The sequence below is a fragment of the Stegostoma tigrinum genome, chromosome 4, assembly GCF_030684315.1.
Source record: "Stegostoma tigrinum isolate sSteTig4 chromosome 4, sSteTig4.hap1, whole genome shotgun sequence".
Lineage (NCBI taxonomy): Eukaryota > Metazoa > Chordata > Chondrichthyes > Orectolobiformes > Stegostomatidae > Stegostoma > Stegostoma tigrinum.
In genome coordinates, this window is record NC_081357.1 from 96,238,318 (window position 1) to 96,260,961 (window position 22,644).

Sequence of the window (22,644 nt, forward strand, 5' to 3'; positions counted from 1 at the left end):
GGTACCATTATCAAATGCCTTCTGGAAATCCCAACAAACTATATCCATTGCTTTCCTTTTTTAATCTGTCCTACTTGTTTCTCAAAAGTCTCATTTGTGGGACAGATTTCCTCTTAATGAAGCTAAACCTTTGATCACATTATGGATTTTGAAATCCTTTATCTTTCTCGACCTTAGCATAATCTCTCTTGTTGGGAAAATGTTAACTGGTAGCTTCATTTTTCTTGAGGTCTGGCTTTTGAATAAAAGTTACGTTGATAGATTTCAAATCATTGGGCACTTCCAGAATCTTAGACTCTTGAAAGGTTACAAATGAGTGCATCTGTTATTGCTGTAGCTATTACTTCAAAAATTCCCTGCATCCCATCAGTTCCAGGGCTGTTTCCTTAGTGATCGTTGTATTTACTACTTAATCCTTTTTTGCTTCCTGATTATTTAAGTTTCTCTAGCAGTTAATGCTTTTATTTTAGATCCCCAGCATCCATGGTACATTTATTTTGTTACACTGCCAATTTTCTCTCGCTTTGCTGTTAGTGTCTTTAACCCTGATTGAATGATGTTTGAGTACACTCATGATTCCTGGATCTGCCCCTTTCTTTTGTCCTGGACACGTTAGCATTTTTTGAAGTGTAGATGTCCCCCCTCAACAAACTGCCACATGTGTTGAAGAATACTACTTCAATTATAATCATGCAATTTCCCAGCATGTCAGATTTGGCTGCAGAATCACCAAGTTCACTGAAGTGGCACAAACCTACCAAGTTCAAGTAATGATTTCTGGGCTTGTTGCTTGATCGGAATTCCGTTTCCAGTCGTGCTGTCTTAAAGCCAGCTTTTAACTGGACGTGAGCCCTTAAGCCTTCAGCAGAAGGAAGATAAAGTGCAGTTCCACTTGCTGCAGTTTCCCTCACTGGCACTAAAGGCATGGTTGCAAATTTAAATTCAGTGGGAAAGTTTATGCTGTTGAATGTGACTTTATTTTCTCAATCAGCTGGTGTTTAACAGTTGATGAAGACATGAGGAAAACTAACTGTTATTTAGAATTGTAATTATTTTTAACCTGTGCCCTTTATCACAAAGCCTAATGATGCTACTTTGTTTTTAAATAGACAACACTTTCCCATGATGGTAAGGCAGGATACCCTAGATTGTTGGTACGGGAACTTCTAAGCAAGCAATAACTCTGAAAAGAGATGACGGGAACTGCAGATGCTGGAGAATCCGACATAAAGTGTGGAGCTGGATGAGCATGGCAGGCCAAGCAGCGTCTTAAGAGCACAAAAGCTGACGTTTCGGGCCTAGACTCCTCTTCAGAAAAGGGGGAAGGGGAGAGAATTCTGAAATAGGGAGAGGGGGAGGTGGACTGAAGATAGATAGAGGAGAAGATAGATGGAGAGGGGAGTATAGGTAGGGAGGGGTTTGGTCAAAAATTCCATCCCCTATTCCCAATTCCTTTGCCTGCACCGCATCTGCTCCCAGGATGAGGTGTTCCCAGATGTCCTTGTTCTTCAAGGACCGCAACCGTGCCCCCCCCCACCACCACCACCACCACCACCACCAAGCAGTGGCTGAGAATGCCCTCGACTGTGTCTCCTGCATTTCCTGTATCTCATCCCTCACCCTGCCCCCACAATAACTGCCAAAAGAGAAACCCCCAATCCTCACATACCACCCCCCACCAACCTCCAGATACAACTCATCATCCTCTGACACTTACGCCATCTACAATCCGACCACACCACCAAAGACATTTTTCCATCCCCGCCCTTCTCTGCCTTCCGGAGAGACCACTCTCCAGGACTCCCTTGTCAGCTCCACACTCCCCTCCAACCCCACTACACCTGGCACTTTCCCCTGCGACCGCAGGAAGTGCTACACTTGTCCCCACACCACCTCCCTTACCCCCATCTCGGGCCCCAAGATGACTTTACACATCAAACAGATGTTCACCTGCACATCTGCCAATGTGGTATTCTGCATCCGCTGTACCTGTTGTGGCTCCCTCTACATTGGGGAAATCAAGTGGAGGCTTGGGGACCGCTTTGCATAAGACCTACGCCCGGTTTGCAATAAACAACTGCACCTCCAGTCTCGAACCATTTCAACTCTCTCTCCATTCCTTAGACGACATGTCCATCCTGGGCCTCCTGCAGTGCCACAATGATGCCACCCGAAGGCTGCAGGAATCGCAACTCATTCTGCTTGGGAACACTGCAGCCCAATGGTATAAATGTGGATTTCACAAGCTTCAAAATCTCCCCTCTCCCTACTGCATCCCAAAACCAGCCCAGCTTATCCCCATCTCCCTAACCTGTTCTTACACTCACCTATCTTCTCCCCTCCCCCCACTTCCCACCTCAAGCTGCACCTCCATTTCCTACCTACTAACCTCATCCCACCCCCTGACCTGTCTGTCCTCCCCGGACTAACCTATCCCTCCCCACCTATATTCTCCTCTCCACCTATCTTCTCTATCCATCTTCGATCAGCCTCCTCCCCTCTTTCTCCCCCCCCTCCCCCAACCTTACTTATTTCAGAATCCTGTCCCCATCCCCCTTTTCTGATGAAGGGTCTTGGCCCGAAACATCAGCTTTTGTGCTCCTGAGATGCTGCTTGGCTTGCTGTGTTCATCCAGCTCCACACTTTGTTATCTCTAACTCTGAAAATCTCAGCATTCTGTACTTAGTGCCTTCATGAAGGCAAACTTCTGATCATTGTAGTGTATGTGACAAGATGAAACATTCATGTTTTAGAATGTTTAAGTTAAACACCTTTCTTTGAGAAAGGATTGACCTTTTGCTTTACTAGTTTGGTGTGGGGCAGTAGTTTTTCCCATGTATCTGTACAAGAATCCTCTAACTTAGGTGGACTTGCAGAGTACTTATCCTTGTTACTGAATTGGCAAACTTTCTCTCACGGACTGCAGTTAGAATATGCAGTTAGTAATTCCTTTGCACCACGCTTTCAAATGAGCACCACCTTGTTCTGCAACTGTTCGAGGTTCCCCCAAAAGTGGGACCATCTGTTGCCATCTATACTGTCAAACCCCCTCAGAATAACGAATGCCTCAATAAGAGCATTCCTTATTTTTCTAAACAGTAATGGCCTAACCTGTTTAACTATTCTTAAAGTCAACTGCTTCATCTGGGGAGTCAACCTGATAAATCCATCTTAAGTAGCCTCAATGTTGGTGTCGTCTTAAGTGTGAGAATCAGCTTGTACTTATACTCCAGATCTGGTCGCACTGACACCCTATACAGGTCTAACAAGACTTCCCTATGTTTTTAAACTCCAGCCCCCAGCAATGAAGGTCAATACTGTATTTGCCTCTTAATTGCTTCCCACACCTGCGTGCTGGTGTTTTGTTTCATGCTCAAGAATACTCATTCGTCTGGACTGCAGTTCTTGGGAATCACCCTCCATACTTCACTAGGTGAAACTTCATCTGCCAGGTGTTTGTCGTGTGCGCGCCCCCCCCCCCCCCGCCAGAGTCACTCAGCCTATCTATAATACCCTTGGCGATTCTTCTGTTTTTCCTCACATGTTAACATAGAACATTACAGCACAGTACAGGCCCTTCGGCCCTCGATGTTGTGCCGACCTGTCATACCGATCTCGAGCCCATCTAACCTACACTATTCCATGTTCTCCTGTTTATTTCTGTAACATAAGTAAATTTGAATGTATTACACTCTGCCCCTCCTCAAAGCAATTTAGATAGTAAATGTTTGAGACTGAAGGACTGATCCTTGTGGCATTCAACAAGTTAAAGCTTTCTAATCTGAGATCCACTGACCTCTACTGTCTGGTTTTAGCCAATCCTCAATCCATACTAACTAGCCTCCAATGCTGAGATCCTGTTTTGGGCAATAATGTTTTAATGTGACACCTTAATGGATCTCTTCTGGAAAAATACTACGTCACCTAGCTCTGTTTTATCAACTCCGCTTGATGTGTTCTCCAAGCTTAAGAAATTAAATGTGGTTTCCTTTTCATAACTTTTGACTCTGCATAAGCATTTCAAAATGGTCTGCTATTTCTGCCTTAATGTACCTGAGCATTATAAACATTGTTTTGTCATTGCTCATCTACTAGCCTTCCAAGTCTGTTTTCACAGCTTGTTGTTAATTGTTTTCTGTAATTGCCCTTGAGGTTGAAGACACAAGTTGGAGGATTTGAGTTGCTTACCTTCACTGGATTTGATCGTCTACCATGTTGGGATTGCTACCCCATAAAGGATCCTTAACTATGCAGTGTCTCCTCGTCCTACCTCTAAACATGATGACTAGGGTCTAAATAATCTGTTTCTGGGTATATAGTAGTGCTGTAAGAAACACATACCTGAATCACTCCATTTGTCTCCTGTTATCCTTGCCTATCTGATTTCCTCAGTCACGACGGAGATTAAGATTGCCCATGACAGTTTTTGTGTACTACTTACACATTACCTTTTATTTTCCAGTTTGTGCTTTAACCTTTAGTGAGAAGAATCCCATTGTGACTGCTTTCCCTTTCTTCATTTCTTACGTACACCAAATTAGTTCCACATCACAATCAGTTAATCTATGTCACTACACACCACTGTACTGATAACTTGTTTTGTTAACAAAGCTCCTCTATCTCCTTCACTTTTTTCCTTTCTTCCAGAGCCTTGGATGACGAGTTTCCCTGTCTTGCTCACCTTGCAACTCTACTGTCATACATTGCTATCAAGTCATATTCATTTAGTTCTGTTTGCACTATGCATGTCTGTACCTTATTCCAAATGCTTTGTTTTCAGATAAGGCCATAAGCTTTGTCAAATTATTATTATTGCATAATCTGGTTCTGATTTCTGCTGTACTCTGCTTATTTGCTGCCCCTTCTTGTTATACTTTGATTTTGTTTGCCTCTTGACATCTGCCGTTTCATTCCTTTTCTGATTTTTGGTCTTTAAACACTTACTTTCAATTGAAACCCCTGACATCTCTCTTTACCAACAATTTTGAGAAGCTCATGGATGACCTTGTTTTATGTAAGATTGAAACTCTGCTTTCTGTCCTTGCTGTTACTACCACCAACCACTGCTGCTACGCCCTCCCACCCCAAAAAAAATCTGGGAATCTTAGTCCCATGATCCCTCAGTCCTTGTCTCATCTGTACAACCCATCTGCTACTTCAACTGCACTCCCCACTAAACTGTTTGCCAGCTTCCTTTTGTAGTTGAGACTCCTTCAAAATGGTTTGTGTTGTCTATTTCCCTTTCAAAACTACAGTGAGCATTCTTCCCTCAAAACATTGGTTTCTGTCCCTGCAAGCTTCCAACCCTTGTAAATCATTATTTTCTCTTTTTGTAAACTACCTTGAATATGCTTTGCCTCCTGCATCAGTATCTGTCTTTTTCCACAGTTGTGTTCAAATAGCTTCTCACAAGCTGTGCCCCTGTCTTAGCACCAGAATGAACTTTATCAAAACTAGCTTTCTCAGCAAACTGCATGACCATGAAATATTTCTATCTTCTCATTGTATTAGACGGTTAACACTTCTGTTACCAACTCATTGGGACTGTCCTAGAATAGTTCTGCTCCTCACAATTCTGACTGTAACTTGGTTGTCCCACAATAGATTCTCTGCCTGCTGTTGGGCCAGTCACCAAAAGTTTTCATAAGACTCTATTCTTGCAGCAGAGTAAAGTCATCCATGTGACATCCTTTGGTATCCATCTGTAGACATGAGACCAGCTACCAAAGAGTCATATCCAGCTCTTCCTTGTCAAGAACTGCAATCCTTCACTATTCCTTTGTCAAGCTTCTTAAACCACATTGAATGTGAACTTCAATTTCCACTTGCTGAGCATGGGCAAGATCAAAGTTGTCATAACCACAGTTAAACTTTGCCTGATTAAGAATTTTGTCCTGTTAACATAATTTCTGCATCCTCGTTGACGACAAGCCAAGTTTCTATTGCTTGTGAGTAAGCTCTCTGCCTCCATCCTTACCATAAGGAGTTTGCAGCTGAAATCTGTACTTTTGCCTATCCCATACAAATTTAGCTGTTTGCAAGCTACATTGTGTACCTGTGCTTAATCCCACTCTGCTGTCATTTACCCTTTCCCTTAACTGCTATTTTCCCCAACACTTCAGTCAAATGTGAAATTTTAAAATCTTACTGACGTATGCTTTCTTAAGTCAGCATTCCGCTAATGCCTGAATTCTGTTACTTGAGCTTCATGTACATATTTACACTGCCACTGAAGATGGGGGCCATCAGCCACTTGAACTCCGAGGCCTGGAATTAAGTTGCCAAACTGCTACGCTTGATTGTGCATTTTCTTTAGAGATTCTTAAACGGAGCCTACCCAAAGGAAATGCCTTAAAGATGCTATATGAATGCAGTGATGTGCAAGTAGACAGTTTCATTTTTGACAACATTAGTAATTTTCACCTTGCAACTGGATTCATTTTAAAACAAGACCTCCATTTTGAGGTAATAGGAACTGCAGATGCTGGAGAATCTGAGATAACAAGGTGTAGAGCAGGATGAACACAGGCCAGGCAGCATCAGAGGAGCAGGAAGGCTCATATTTTGGGCGTAGACCCTTTCTGATAAAGGGTCCAGACTGGAAATGTCAGCCTTCCTGCTTCTGTGATTGAGGATTTAATTCTGTCATCTCACTCAGGTTGGAGTAGAGGAAACCCATTGAAGGATAAAATGTACCTGTGTGGATGGAAGTGAATGTAGGTGGGAAAAACACAAGCATGAGGAAAATGCATCTGCATGAATTGAAGAGCAAGGAAGCATAATTTTTTGGTGGGTCAGATGAGGGCCTGTATCCATTGACATTCAATAGATGTGATTTTTAGGTGAATTATGTCATGAGAGAATTGTGCTGGAAAATGTCTAGTAGGTTGGTCAGTACCTGGAGAGAGGATTGCTAATTTCGATTCATGGCCTCTTAGCTGTGACAAAGAAGATTATACTTTTTTGTTTGCAGCCATATGTATTGTTTTCAAGTTAAGTTCCAGCAACTCTGTGGCTGTCAAAATGTTAAATCTAGAGGCCACAGATCTGCTTCCAGTGTACACTTGCCAAGATTGACATACTAAACTTTGGGAATTAATATACAGGCTGAGCTTGAAGTATATAAAATGTGGAAGGGGAATATCAAGGGTCCCAATGTCATATAAAATGCCAAACAGTACTGCACGCAACAAAACCAAAGTTGCTGGAAAAGCCTAGCATGTCTGGTAGCATCTGAAGGAAAAGACAATGTTAATATTTTTGGCCTGGTCTAATGTTTTGGAGTAGTACTGCACATGAGTTGGTTATCTCTTAGGGTTTCTACCAGTATTTGTATTTTTTATGCATTTCACTGAAAAGGCATTAAACGGATTTGTTTTGGTTTTTAAATGTTCTGTATGTATGATGTGATCTTTGATCTGTTGGAACCAGTGATGTCCTGAAAGATTTCGATGGCAGGGCTGTGGAAAGACTTGTGTTCAAGTCCTCTGACATTTCTTCATAAATGGGCCATTATGATGGAGAAGAGTATGTATTGAAAGAACAAAAATAATCATTGAGGGCACACTTAAATTAGTCTTGGTAATTGATTATCAAGTTGGTTTCATCAAGTTTTGGAAGTAAAATCATAACTCTGATCACAATCATCCAAGTAAATATTACAGTTACAGGATTATACCAGTACAGAAGAAGGGCATTCAGTGCATTAAGCAATGTTAGCTAATGCCAATTTTCCATCTTTCCCCTGCACAAAATGACATAATCATAGTGCCCTTTTGAATGCCTCACTTGGAAACTTAGTGGAGGCATGATTCAAAACACTGCATTCCATAACCCTTTCTCTCATTACATTAAATCTGAATCTATGTAGCCTTGTCTTTTTTATGAACAGGAACAGCTTCTGCTTCTCTACTCCACAGCCTGCTCATGATTTTGAAGACCTCTATCAAATTTCTTCTGTCACCTCTCCAAGCAGAAGAGGCTCAATTTTTTCAGTCTGCCCTCTATAATTGAATTTTTGTAATTCCTGGTACCGTTCTTGTCAATTATTTCTGCCTTCTCTTATAAATGCATTCATGTCTTTCCTATAATGTGCTGCAACAACAGCTACTGTTGTTCAGAGTTTGTCATTGTGTTTTAATGCTCGTGTCTGGGAAATGCTTGGGCAACCGTAGAGAAAACATTTATATTTTGGTCACTCCTCTAAGGGAGTCAGTTATTCTCACTTGTATTGACTTAATCAGTCTTTCAGTTTCCAACCTCATTTGTGCAATTCCATCTCATACCTTTCTCAAAGCCATGTGGACCCTGAAATGATGCTTAAGAGGAAATCTTAATCATCCATGCTTGATGGATGAGCTGGTAGGAAGACCGTAAGATAGCATTACCATTTCATGACATGTATACATGCTTTTGAATTGTTGATGTAATGGACTCTGAATGCAGAATCCACATTCAGTGGTCTTGTGTGAAGGAGAACCTGATCACTCTTCTATGTACTACTTTTCTTGTTCTTGCACATGGGTAGTGTTTGCTTTTGCGCAGTTTGAAATTTCAGGTCTTTGTGGTAACGCAACTTTGTGGACTATATGCTGTGGTGCTCTGTCGATATTAGATTTAAAATTTAGAATTTTTCAGCCCTTTACTATGTTAATTTTTTAATGTTCTGAAGTCTCATTATCCAGAAGGTGTTTTGAGCTTACAAGTAATTTTAGCATATTCATTTAAGTGGCTTGTTTCAGTAGCAGCAACTTGAATATGATAGTGTGGAGCTGGAGGAACACAGCAGGCCAGGCAGGATCAGAAACAGGAAAGCTGACATTTTGGCTCAGGACCCTTCTTCAAAAGGAGGGTCTTCCCTGCAGTGTCCTGACCCAGAATGTCAGCTTTCCTGCTTCTCTGCTGCCTGGCCTGCTGTGTTTCTCCAGCTCCCACTTTATCTCTCATTCTAGTGTCTGCAGTTCTTGCTATTTCAATTGAATATGATGAAGCTGTACAGACAAGGTTGGGGTGGGGATGTGGGGAAGGAGTCTTAACTAGTGAGTGTGGCAAATTGGTTATGGAAAGCAAATGAACAGCTTAAGCTCATTCTGCAGATTGGAGTGACAGTTGTTTGACAGCCACCGCCTCTGCATTTAAACTGCTAAGTTAGCAGTTGCTAGGCAATTTGTCCTCTCCACTTCCTCCATTTGAAGACTGGTCAGTTTTTGTTTTCCGTGAACCTAGTTTTAAACTTTTTTTTGCCCCAGTGGCCTGTTGACATATTGGTGAAGAGATCCAACCTGATCATGCATTCATGTCTGTGCTGAAGACCTATTGTTGCAGAGTTAACAGGCCTTAGACTATTTTCGGTTACCAAGTTGTTGTGCAAGCTTTCTTTGTCGGATCTCTAATATCAAATGACTTAACATTTTGTGGCTATGCTACAATTATTTGAAGAAAATATCATTTTGCACTTGACATAACTGATTTCTGGCAAAATTAGCTACTTCTCAGTTTCTACAGGCTTATTTCCTTAATTTCTTGATTTTATGCAGTAGATAATACACTGAAGCCACTAGAATTCAGACACAAGTATTTGAAATTTGTTCAGAGGTAATTTCTGCATGTCTTTCCTCAATCACTTTATTCAGACTATTTTTTTAAGCTTGAGAAAGTTACAATAAAAGTCTTCTGTCCAAATTGTTGCCATGCTGTGATGTTTGTCTGTAGTTCTTGAATTTGTGAAAAGAAACTTCTGAATCTTGTTGTTTGACAGTCACCTAATATCACTTAAGGGGAGGGAAAAAGATCCACTTGGCTAAAACTGATTTTGCAGCAGAGCAGTTTCAACAGATGTAAGTGTGATGTAGCAGTGAATTGCTACCCAACCAGACTGCGCTTTATTGGCTGATCCAGTTGTCTCCAATGTCTCTCTGTAGAAGCTGACATTCATCACAGTTCAGGGACTTGAGGTGAATGTCATTCTCTGGGACTTCACAGTGAGAGGAAGGAGTGGTTTAAATGGGAACTGAAGCATCCAAGGTGGTGAGGGTGTGATTGGTAGCCTGACTACCTAAATGGCAAGTTGTAGACAGGACACGTGGGATTTTGAACTAGTAATGAATGCTTTAAGTGGGAACAGCTCCTTGAATGAAGTGATGTCCAGTCAGTTCCTCAATATTCTTAGTTGTGATTGACAAGATGAGTCGTGACTTTAAGATTGTAGGTGCAGAATTAAAACCATCGAGCCCATGGAGTCTGCATTGCTATTCTGTGAAATGTCTGATCGGATAATCCTCAGCTTCACTTTCTGACTTTCTCCATATACCCTTGATTCTCTTGATTCAAAAATTGGGTGCCAACCTGGTGAAAATACAATTCAGGAGTACTTGGATATCAAGCAATATGTGACAGAACTAAGTGGCCCCACAAACAACAAAACACACCTCGAGGTCTGCAGTCTTAACCATATTTAGTCAAGAATGATGGGAAATTAAAGAACTCACTGGTGCGGTTGGCAGTTCATGCCTCTGTTTTCAACAATAATGGAGCCAGCATGATAGTGTAGAAACTGACTTTGAAGCATTTGTGGTAATCGTCAGGTCGGACTGCTGTGTTCAGATGCTAAGTGCATTTTTGTCTCCTCGGGTCCCTGACATCACTTCAGTTCACTTCATGCGATGTCAAGAAATAGCACAAAACAGCTGATACATTCAGGTGCGCAAGATTCCATGGCACTATTGACTTCTCAGGGTGCCATCCCGTGTTCCTCCATTCAATCAGTGTCAAAAACAATTTGAGCTGTTTTGCTGTGCAGTTTGAAACTCCTGAATTGGCTGCTATTTTCTTGGTGCCCCATGCCCGAAAGTAAGTACTCATGGAGTATTTGGTGACAAGGTGTAATTGAGATGACTGTCCTAATTCAGGTTCTGGGTCATTAACTGTTAAATTTTTTAAATGAAGAGCATAGGTTAGAATCTGCTGTGGTCCAAAAATGCTGCTTGGTAATCCAAGTTTAATAAGAGGGAGGTTAAAGCAGCTTTTGAAAACAATCATGCCAGGGTGATTTTACGAGGAGCCTCTGAAAGGTGAAATCTATTTTAGTTGTTGCATCCTGACAGGGAAACTTTGTTCCCGTTGCAAACATGGGTAATTTCTTGCTGCTTTGAATGACTTGTTTAGTTTGTGTTTTGAATTTATGTATAACGTATTCTGATTAGGACTCTGACTATACGTCACATATTAATCTGAACAGATTTTTTCATTAGTTCATGAAATGTGGGCATTACTGGATTGACCAGCATTTAGTGCCCATCCTTAATTTCCCTGGAGAAAGTGGTGATCTGCCTTGCTGAACTGCAGCAGTCATTGGGTGCAGTTAGGTAAGGAGTTCCAGGATTTTGATAGATATTCCTGATGCTTCATGGTACTTTCTAAATCTGAGTGTTGTGTGGCTCTCTGGGGAGCTTAAAGGCGTGCTCCTGTGCTTATGCTTTTGTCATTATAATAGCAAAGGTTGTGAATTTCGAAGTTGCTGTTGAACGAGCCTTGGTGAGTTTACTGCTGTATCTTTTGAGGTTGTAAGCACTGGTGCTGAAGGGAGTGAATGTTGAAGGTGGTGGATCGGGCCGCTATTCAAAGATCACGTTTAGCTCTCGGATCAAAGTTAGCATCTCCAAACCGAAAAGAATGAAGAAGATCATGACAGAAGTCTGTTCTTTACCTGCAATTTACAGTTAAGCTTGTTCCTATTCTGCAGAGGAATGCGAAGCCAAGCGATCAAACATCTGACAGCTTGCTGTACACTTTCTTGCTATGAATTCAGGAATTTGATAACTTCCTGTCTGAAATTAAAAATCCTTGTGGGGCTTCCAATCAGCATGGAGGATTGCTTCACCTTTTTGAAGGCAAATGTAGGTCCCTTAGTCTCAAACATGGGAAATTATAATGTTAAACACAAGTGGCAGACCGATTTTTAAGTGCACATTTTGATTCCTCAAGGGAGAACCCAAATGTTGAGGAACACATGGTCTAGTGATAGAGAAGGGCTGAAAGAAGTCAGTATATTAGTCTGAATCTTTTTTGAGGACATTTGAGATTAAAAGGCCAGATTTCCAGTGTTTGACATGCTACACCCCAAAGTACTTAAGTGGCCCTAGAAAGTGGGTGCATTGGTCTTCATCTTTGAAGATAGTGAACATAAGAATGAGAAGCAGGCAGTTCTACCCTTCAAGGTCACTATGCCATTTAATATGAATTGCTGATCTTCTAGACTCAACTCGATTATCTGCCTGCTCCCCATAGCCCTTGCTCCTGCTTTTCATCAGGAACATACATTTTTCTTGAATCTGTTGATTTGATTCTTCCCCCACTGCACTCTGGTGCTGAGAGTTCCACAAATTCACAGCCCTCTGAGAAGTAGTCTTTTTTTCCTCATTTCAGTTTTGCACTTACCTCTGGCCACTCTATGTATCATAGAATCGCAATCACTACAGTGTGGAAGCAGGCCATTCAGCCCATCTTGTCCACACTGACCATCAGATCTATGACCTATTGTTCAAGACTGTCACACAGGGAATCATCTTTTCAAAGTTTGCCTTATCAATCAACTTATCATTTTATGGACTCAAACTACCCCCCTCATTCTTGTAAACTTCAGTGAGTACAAGCCCAAGCTAGTCAACCACTTCTTTGCATGACAGCCCCTTTATCCGTGGAATTCATCGGTCAACCTTCTCTTGAACTGCCTCCAGCACCACCACATCACTTCTCAACTGAGGAGACTAAAACTGGACACAGTTCTCACCAGCACCTGTTTATTATAGGAACACTTTCATAATCCAGTTCTTTCAAAAAAAGTAATGCCAGGGTTCCATTTGCCTTTTGGTACGTGCTGCATGTGCAAACTGATTTTTCTGCATTTCAGGCATGAAAACACCCAGATCCCACTTAAAACAATAATTTGCCTTTTTTTTGACCAAAATGGACAACCTTGTATTTATCCATATTAAGTTCCATTTGCCAGGTTCTGGCCCAATTTCCTAACCTATAAATAGCTGTCTATAAATGCTACCACCTCATCATTGCCTTTCCTTCCCACCTATCTTAGTATCATTGCAAAATATTTGTACGTTATGTAGTCCCTGCTCGCACATTATTTACATAGTTCTCTTTTATAATATGATAGTTGTTCTCATGCAACCTTGTGCTTATAGAAAATAGCTAATGCAGCAGAGTACAAAGTTTGCGTTATTTGAACAGTGTCCACTGTTTATCAGTAGTGTTAAAGCTAATACACATTAACAAAGCATGCATGAGAACAGAAATACCTGTAAACTGTAAGTAGTGGGAACTGCATCCAGCTCGTTACAGTTCTTCATCCAGAGAAGGGCCCAATTATCCTGACTGCCTTCTGTCAGTCAGCCAATCCAATGTTCAAGCCAGTACTCTACCCTGAACACTCAGGGATTTAACCTCAGAGGACCAACATTTATTTAAACTACTCTCTTTGTATATACTTGTTAAAGCTTTTGGTATTGGTGCTTGTACCTTCTGGTTTTCTTTTGTAGTTCATCTTGGGTCTATTTTGATTTTTGTTTTTAATAACCCTTGACATTTAAAGCTCTGTCAATCTTCCAAAGTGCCACCAGCTTTTGTAATATGATATGCCCTAGTTTTTACTTAGTTATCCTTGATGTCCTTGTTAAGCCATGGATGATTTTTCTCCATTTTTCACAATTCCTCTTTCCCCCTCAGGAATATACGTTGAGCAGTATTTAGTATCTACAGTTTTTAATCTCCAGTTTGATAGGCTCTGGATTAGTTCCAATGAATTGGAAGGCAGCTAACACCACTCGAGATAGAGAACCTAATTGTAGACTGGTTACCCTGACATCAGTAGTGAGGGATGTAATAGTGGCGCACTTGTAAAACAGTGCCAGGGTCAGCTAGAATCAGCATTGATTTACAAACGGGCAATCATACTTAAAATTTATTGGAATTTTTAAAGGAGCTTTAACTAGGAGACTTGAGAATGAACCAGTGGATGTAGTTTGCTTGGACTTTCAGAAGGTCTTTGCTAAGGTTCCACAAGGGATTAGTGCGTAAAATTCAAGTACCATGGGATTAGTGGTAGTGTATTAGCATGGATAAAGAATTGGCTGGCAGACTGGTGACAAAGTAGGAATAACTACTCAATTTGAGCGGCAGCCACTGATGAGCAAAGTACTACAGGGATCTGTGCTTGGACCCCACCCATTCATACTAATAGTTTGGATAAGAAAACTAAATGCAATATCTGCACACTTGTAGATGAAGTTGGGTGGAAATTCTAACTGCCAAGATGATGCAGAGATGTTCACATTGTAATAAAACAAGTTGAGTGGGCAAATACATGGCAGATGAAGTATACTGTGGATAAATGTCAGCATAAACAGGAAGGTAGATTATTATTTGAATTGTTGGATTGGCAAAGGGGAAGGTAGAATGAGACCTGACACCAGCTGCTGAAGCTAAGTATGTAAGTGCAGCAGGCAGTGAAGAACATAAATGCATGATGGCCTTTACAGTGAGAATGAGTATAGGAGCAGGAATGTCTTACTGTGCTATTATTGATGAAATCGTAAATAGACTATTATGTGCAACTTTGGCCTCCTTTTTGGAGGAATACTCAATGTTGGGGGAAGTACAATGAAGGATTACCAGACTAATTCCTGGGATGGCAGGACTGACCTGTATGAAGAGACACTGGATTGTTGAGGACTGTATTCACTAGAGTTTTGAAGAATAAGGCAGTGGGGGATCACTTAAAACTTAGCCATGACAAGTTGGGACTACATAAGGTAAACAGGATGTCCCCATTGAGTGGAGAGTCCAGACCAGAGGTCACAGTCAAAGCATGTGGGGTAGGTTGTTTGAGGAGAAATTTCTTCACCACAGTGCTGAGCCTTTGGAATTCCCTGTCACAGGAAGCTGTAAAGCCTAAAACATGGGATGTTTTCAGGGAGGAATTTGTTTTAGTTCTTAGGGATAAGGGGATCCAAGGATATGAGGATTAATAGGATGATCAGCCATGATCATTGAACAGTGGAACAAGTTGAGCTGAAATGCTTAGTATTGTTAGTTTTTTCTATGAATCTTCTGTGGGCAGCATTGAGCTTGTCAAATTAAGATTTAACAAATGGTACTTAAGTGCTTTGCTTGATTTGCGTTTACAATCAACTTTCATTACATGAGAACAGTCAGTCATTTATACTTGCTAATTCTTGCTAGTGGAACAGCAGCAGTTTGTCACTTAGTATGAGACCAGCTGAATAATGCTAGTAGATGTGCTGTGTCATTGCTTATTGGTTTTTTTTGTCCTGGCTTTCTCCCCTATGAAGAGAGACCACCTAAACCTTGTGATAGTGACTTGTGCTGGAAATGTTTCCCTTAGTATCACTTGATCTGCTTGACCCAACTTATTCCCAAGAGCCAGATTGTGCATTGCCTCTTTTCTTTGATCTGCAAGCATATAAACTTGGAAAATTTTCCTGAACAAGCACTCTAGAAATTCTCCTTTCCTCTCTGCCCTGCGCTAATATTCCCTCAGTCTATAGGTGGATTCTGGGTAATTCAAGATGGAGGATGGCAAGAAATTGTGGCTGGAACAGCTGTTCCTTTTTTAATGAGATATTTTCAGGATTGAAACTGATTTCTTTGAATTCTTAGACCAATATTACTGTGTTATAAGCTTTTGCATTGTTTTGCAACTTTGGAAAAAGATCCTAACAACATCACTATGACAAAGGCGGTCAAGAGTCAAAGTGGAGTCCATGTGGGAGGTAAACCTGCACAGTTAATTATCACTGCCGTTTGGTGTCCAGAGGGATATACTTGTTACTAGAGTTTCTTCTGAAAAATAAAACTCTAAATCTGACTTCAGAAACCTGTTGGGAGCCCACAGCAGAGAAGCAGCGAAGTGGCTTTTTTCTTTTAAAATCTTTTTTGTAAAGCCACACAAACTAGGAGAGTGGGTTGTGGTTGTTTGGTGTGTTTGTTTGAGATCTGTCTCTTGATTATACTTGAAACATCCAAAACCATAGGTGCTAATTTAGCCTGGAGTGGTGTTTTTTAGAGCATTAAGACTGCTATTTTCTGGGCCTGTAGGTTGAAGGTGCAAAGGTGGCATTGAGTAGAATGATGTGCTGTTCCTGTCAGACATGAGATTAGAGAGAGTCTCTGTTCCTGAGGATTATGCCTGCAGAAAGTATTTGGTAGCGAATCATACTGGATCACATGGATTGGTTGGAGCAGCATTTGGAGGCAGAGAGGAATTTACAGGTGCTGGGGGTGTGATGGATGGCACTTTTGGGAAGAGCAGAACTGTGGATATCCAAATAGATGGGTTACATCCAAGAAAGGTGGAACGGGTAGGCAGGTAATGCAGGAGTCTCTGGTGATTATCCCCATCTCAAATGAGTATGCTATTTTAGAAAACATTGAGAGTGATGGACTCAAACAAATGTAGCCCTGACAGACCAGTATCTGGCACTGAGACTGGCTCTACTGTAACAAGTCATTTACCAAGCAACCAATGTGGTAGTGGACTCTAGTCAGACATAAAACAGATGTTTCTGTGGCCAAAAAGGGATATTGGAATGGTGTTGCCTCCCTGCTGCCAAGATCAAGACCATCTTGGGTGCAGAATCTTTTCCAAGGGGAGAAGAATCAGCAGGAGGTTGTTGTACACTGGAACTAACAACATAGAAAGAGGAAAGAACAAGGTTCTGAGAAGAGAATATAGGACATTAAGCAGGAAATTAAAAAGGTAGGCCCTTGGGTAGTAATATCTGGATTACACTCGGTGCCGTGAGCTAGAGTAGGAATAGGAATATAGAGCAGACGAATGAGTAGCTAAGGGTACCCTGGCAGGAGAGATTTGCTGGGGCTGTTCGTGAGGACTTAAACTGGTCTTGGGGGTGTGTGTGTGTGCGCGCGCGTATGCTTTTGAGACCCAGGTGAGAAACATGATAAGTCTGAGACTGGTGCAGTTGGGAAAAGGAGCAAGTTTAAAACAGTCAAAGCAGACAGGAACAAAGCAGAGAACGAGTATGGACTGATAAATTAAACTGCTTTTATTTCAGTGCAAGAGGCCTAACTGGTAGGGCAGATGAACTTGAGGCATGGTTAGGAACATGGGACTGGAATATCATAGTGGTTGCAGAGATGAGTCTCATGAGTGGACAGGACTGGCAGCTTAATGTTTCAGGGTACAATGCTATCTGAAGGAGTTTCAGGGGTTGAGGAGATGGGGTGGTGGAAGGAGGGGAGTGACAGTTTTGATGAGGAATAACATTGCTGTACTTTTTAGGAGAATATTCCTGAGAGTACATCTCGTGATGGTATTTAGGTGGAACTGAAATAAAGGTGATTGTCTTAGTGAAATTGTACGTAAACCCAACCCAGTAGTCACTGGTAAGTTGAGAAGCAAATACATAGGGAGACTTGTCTGTCAGAATCAGTTGTAATGTTAGGGGATTTAACATTCCAGATGCCTGGGACTGCCCTAGTGTTAATGGTTTGGAGGCAGAGGAATTTAAGTGTCTACTAGAAAATGTTCTGGTTCAGTAGGTGGATGTACCTCCTAGAAAAGGGGCAAAATTTGCCCTACTGGGCAAAAGGCAGGGCAGGTGACAGGTGTCAGTGGGGGAGCACTTCGCGGGTAGTGCTCATAATTACATATGTTTCAAAATAGTGATGGAAAAGGATAGACTGGATCTAAAAGTTCAAGGTCTAAATTGGAGGAAGGCCAATTTACCCTATATTAGAGAAGAGCTTTCAGAAGTTAATTGCGGAGTGGATAATCACAAGTAAAGAGATGGCAGTGAAGTTGGAAGTCTTCAAAAATGTGTTTCTGTTGGGGCAGAGAAATTGAGGTTTTGCTTAAGAAAAAGAAGGAAGCACATGTCTGGTATAGACAGCAGAGATTGAGTGAATCCCATGAGTATATGGGCAATAGGGGTATGTTTGAGAGAAGTCAGGGCAGAAAAGGACATAGCTTTGGCAAATAGGGTTGAAGAGAATCTACTAAGTTTCTCCAAATGAGTTAAGGGGAAAAAGGACAACGAGGGAGAATAGGCCCCTTTAAAGATCAGCAAAGCTACCTGTGTGTGGAACTGTAGGAAATGGAGATATTGAATGAGTATTTTGCATCAGTATTTCCTCAAGAAGGATATGGAAGCTAGAGAGCTTGGGGAAATAGTGACATGTTGAAAATGGCCTTAGAGTTGTTGCTGAAAGTTTTCAAATACATTAAGGTGGATAAATCCATGTGTCCCCCAGGACTCTCTGGGAAGCAAGGGAAGAGTTTGCTGATAGCCCCATTTTGAGATATTGAAAGATTGGAGTTTGGCTAACATGTTGCCACTATTTAAAGGTGGTAAGGAAAAGCCTGGGAGCTATAAACCAGTGAGCATGACATTGACATGCAAGTTGCTTGAGGGAATCCTGAGGGACAGAATTCTTGTGTATTTGGAAAGGCAAAACGGGAAACTGTCTCATGAACTTGTTTGTTTTGTTTGAGGATGTCATGAAGGCAGAGCTGTGGGCACAGTCATGTAAACTTCATTAAGGCATTTGACAAGGGTCCTCCTGATAGTCTGGTGAGCAAGGTTAGATCACATGGAATGGAGGGAGAACTAGTCATTTGGATACAGAATTGGCTTCAAGGTGGGAGACAGAGTGGTGGTAGAGGAGGGTTGCTTTTCAGACTGGAGGACTGACCAGTGGTGTGCTGCAGGAATTGATGCTGGATCCACTTTTTTTGTCACTTAAATGATTTGGATGTGAACGTGGGTATGATTAGTAAGCTTGCAGAGTACAATGGGATCTTGATCAGATGGGCCAGTGGGCTGTGGAATGGCAAATGAGGTTGAGCTTAGATAAACGAAATGTGGTATTTGAGAAAGGTAAGTCAGGGCAGGACTTACACACTTACTGATAAGATCCTGGGGAGTATTGTTCAATAAAGACCTTGGAGTGCAAGTTTGTAGTTCCTTGAAAGTAGAGTTGCAGGTAGGCAGGATAGTGAAGGTGTTTTGATATGCTTGTGCTATTGGTCAGTGCATTGAGTTTAGAAATTGGGAGGTCATGTGGCTGTACAGCACATTAGTTAGGCCACTTTTGGAATATTACATGCAGTTCTGGTCTCTGTTATAGGAATGATGTTCTGATACTGGAAAAGGCGCTGAAAAGATTTCTAAGGATGTTGCTGGGGCTGAGCTGTAGTGAAGTTGAATAGCTTAGGGCTGTTTTTCCCTGGAGCGTCAGAGGCTGAGCGGTGACCTTTTAGGCTTAAAACCATGAGGGACACATGGGGTGAACAGCCAAGGTCTCTTATCCCAGAGTAGCAGAGTCCAAAACTAGAGGGCATAGGTTTAAGGTGAGAGGAGAAAGTTTTAAAGGGGATCTAAAAGTATCTTTTTCAGAGGGTGGTGCATGTATGGAATGAGCTGCAAGAGGAACTGGGCGAGGCTGGTAGTTTCAGCATTTGAAAGGCATCTGGATGGGTATGGGCATAGGAATAGGAAGGATTAGAGGGATATGTGTCAAATGTTGGTAAATAGGACTAGATTAGTTTAGGGTATCTGTTCGGCATGGACTAGTTGAACCTAAGGGTTTGTTTTCAAGCCGTACAGCTGTGATTCTATTTGAAGTTACCTAGTTTTAAAGTGGACTGTATGGATTAGGCAAATATGAAAATGCCTCATACAAGAGTCCTGTGCTGTTTTCAAGAGTATACCACGCATCAGTGAAGAAAACGCAAATTACCTGAAGTCACTACTGGCAGCTGTTTGCTTTGTGTCCAAAGGTTGTTAACCAGATGTGACTTTGAGAGCATAGTGGGGTTAAAATGAGAAAGTAAATATGATATCAACAGTGGTGTAACCTGAGGATAATTGAAAACATGGCAGTTCAAAATAAACTTTTCTGTCCATTTGTAGTTATTTTCCTCAGGCCATGAGCTCTTCTGCCGACTTGTAATTGCTATTTACTGTTACAGTCTAACACTAGCAGTCTAAGAGCAGGGACTAAATAACCTTGTTACAGAGATAGTAGGAACTGCCCATACTGGACAATCTGAGATAATAGTGTGAAGCTGGATGAACACAGGCCAAGCAGCATCAGAAGAGCAAGAAAGCTTGACGTTTTGGGTCGGGACTTGGGAGGGTGAGCTCTGAGCTGTGTAAAACTATTGAGCTAATTGTGCCAGCAGTGGAATGTCAAGATGGAATCCTGCTTAAATGCTGTGCAATAACTCTTGGAAGTGGAGGTGAGGGGGGTGGCAAGGGTGAAAACCTGTATACTTGGTAACACAGCACATAACTGTTGTTTAGCAAACTTTGGTTTTCTCACTGCAGTAACTGGATTCATGTTAGATGCCAGCTGAAATTCAGCTTTAACCAAAACTGCAGTAGTGAAATGTTGTACACCTTTAATTATTGAATCTTTGAATTAGCAATCCAAACCAGTTGAATTTTGTGGTTGATAAGTAGGTCTGACCTAAATTGTTTTTTGCTTGTTGTATGAACTGTCTGATATGTTTTATAATATCACTTGGTTTAAGTCTTGAGCTTGAGTAGAGTTTTCTGTTACTGAAGTTAAAGTATTTCTGTAGCCATGGTGACTTTGAGGACTACCTTAGCAACACATTCTTGAAGTGAGCAAAGCAATTAGGATGTAGTAGAGTAACCATTATACTTTAAGGTCTGTTAGGAGTTTTTAATCTCCTGAATTCCCAAGCTGGAGGGAGAGGTTGGTTGTGTTGTTTTTTATTTACTCTGTTTAGATCATTGCATGGTGCATCTATAGAACAAGTGTTCCCGAGAAGAGAATACAGTAAACTGAATTAGTCGGAGGAGTTAATGCCGTTCCTGCACCGGAGGTCTTGGGATAAAGAAAATGTGAAGTTGAGTGAAGCTCGAACTACCTCACACCTTTATTTATTCCTTTTTATTCTAATCAGCCTGTTCAGAGATGTTACTACATGCCTCTGGAGCAGGTGGGACATGAAATCCAGACCGTCAAGCACTGCACCACAAGAGGGCCTGAAGTCTTCAAAATGGTGGCACCCAACATCGGGCTCGAACCCACGACGTGAGATTAAGACCTTCAGTGCACAAATGAGCTAGCTGGGGATATATTGAGTGTTAAAGAAAGGGACTCTGGCGCAAGTATTATGCAAGGTTTGTTGCTGGATAATGTAAAGGCATTTTTATTTTTGAAATCTATATAAAGGAGTGTTTCTGGATTGTCTCAAAGCCGAAAATAAACATGACATTTGGCATCATTTTGTACTTCTTGCTAGCTTTCCCCAATTTCTTTCTTGAACCATGGGTTTGCCAAGATGCAGAATGTTGATAATTATTTGCTTACGTTGAAGCAGACGATTTGTTATAAATGTTCTGGTTCTGATGGTCGTGGTGTCATTTTATTTCAGCATGCACCTCCTTGCAGGGCTAGGAAAAGGAACTAGGACCCCACACCTATTATAAATGCTGTCTGTTATTAGGTGTTTATAACTGAATTTATGTTCCAAACAAATTGGTTTATCCTGTTTTATCATTTTACTGAATAAACTTCTGTTCCGTTCTCAAATTTGCGAAGTTACGTGCTTCTGTCTTGGAGAGACCACCTCACTGAAACAAAAATAAATCATGATCCAACAAGCCACACTTCATTCTGGGATCTGACTTTTGTGTTCTGGTCCTAGCTGATATTATTATTGCAATGTCATGCTTGGTGTTCTGCCCTACAACGTGTATTGTTACTCCAACCTCCCACTTTGAGCAGCACTGATCTCTTTCTAATTTGTGTTGTCACTGTTGGAATTTAACCTGGTAAATATTTTTGCACATTGTCTTCCTCCATTCAAGAACCACCTTTTTAAGTAGGATAATCTTCAAGTTTTTGTGAAAGCCCAGTGCTGAATTTTGGACTTTACAGCAGCTGCAATGTTACAAGGCAATGTGGAGCTAGGGAGACTGCTGTCTCCCTGTATTGCACCTTAAAAGTGAGTATTCATAGGCTGCGTATGTTTTTCTGGAGGGATATAGTGTGTTAAATCCCTAATTAGTGGCATTTAGTGACTGCATTGTAGGTGAATGTGTAATCAATCTAAATCTGGTCAACATGAAGTAGTACTGATGCATGATGTTTGGGAAGACATGTCAAGATGTAACAACTTATGAATGTTTTGTCTGCGATTTGTTTTGACTAACTATTTAATTCAATGCAGATTAATGCTTGTCTGTGCAAATCAGCACTATGGAAAACCAGAAAGGAGCTTCTGAAAGGATCCTGTTAGAGCCTTACCACTACGTGCTTCAGATGCCAGGTACAGTGACTTGGTATTTCCCATATTCTTTAAAGTATCAAATCTCCTTAAAATGGGATGAGTAGCCAGATCGCCATGAAAGTGCATTGAATGTCACATCTGCAATTTACTAGTTTGCTTGACTTTTAAAAATTTATTTGGATATAGGCATTGCTAGTATTTTGTTGACCTGAGTGGATTATGTAACTGACAAGCTTGCTAGATCATTTCAAAGGCAGGATATTGAAGAGTCATTCATATTGGTGTGAGTGGAGTTCCTAAGGTTAACTGGTAAGTTGAGCAAATTT

At 41.3% G+C, this 22,644-nt stretch overlaps 1 protein-coding gene across 7 annotated transcripts in view; it reads left to right on the forward strand.

Moving 5' to 3' along the window:
* Positions 1-22,644, forward strand: part of ggps1 (geranylgeranyl diphosphate synthase 1) — a 49,260-nt gene that overhangs the window by 9,565 nt on the left and 17,051 nt on the right. For 3 of the 7 annotated variants that reach the window (XM_048530275.2, XM_048530281.2, XM_059645551.1), the window contains one exon: positions 22,259-22,357. The exons of 1 other annotated variant lie outside the window; for it this stretch is intronic. In XM_048530275.2, the coding sequence (XP_048386232.1) occupies positions 22,288-22,357 (70 nt within the window). In that variant the 5' untranslated portion in view covers positions 22,259-22,287. Of the gene's footprint in view, positions 1-20,986; positions 21,207-21,896; positions 22,034-22,258; positions 22,358-22,644 lie in introns of those variants that run through there. 3 more of the 7 variants (XM_048530276.2, XM_048530277.2, XM_048530278.2) reach the window with 2 other exon arrangements.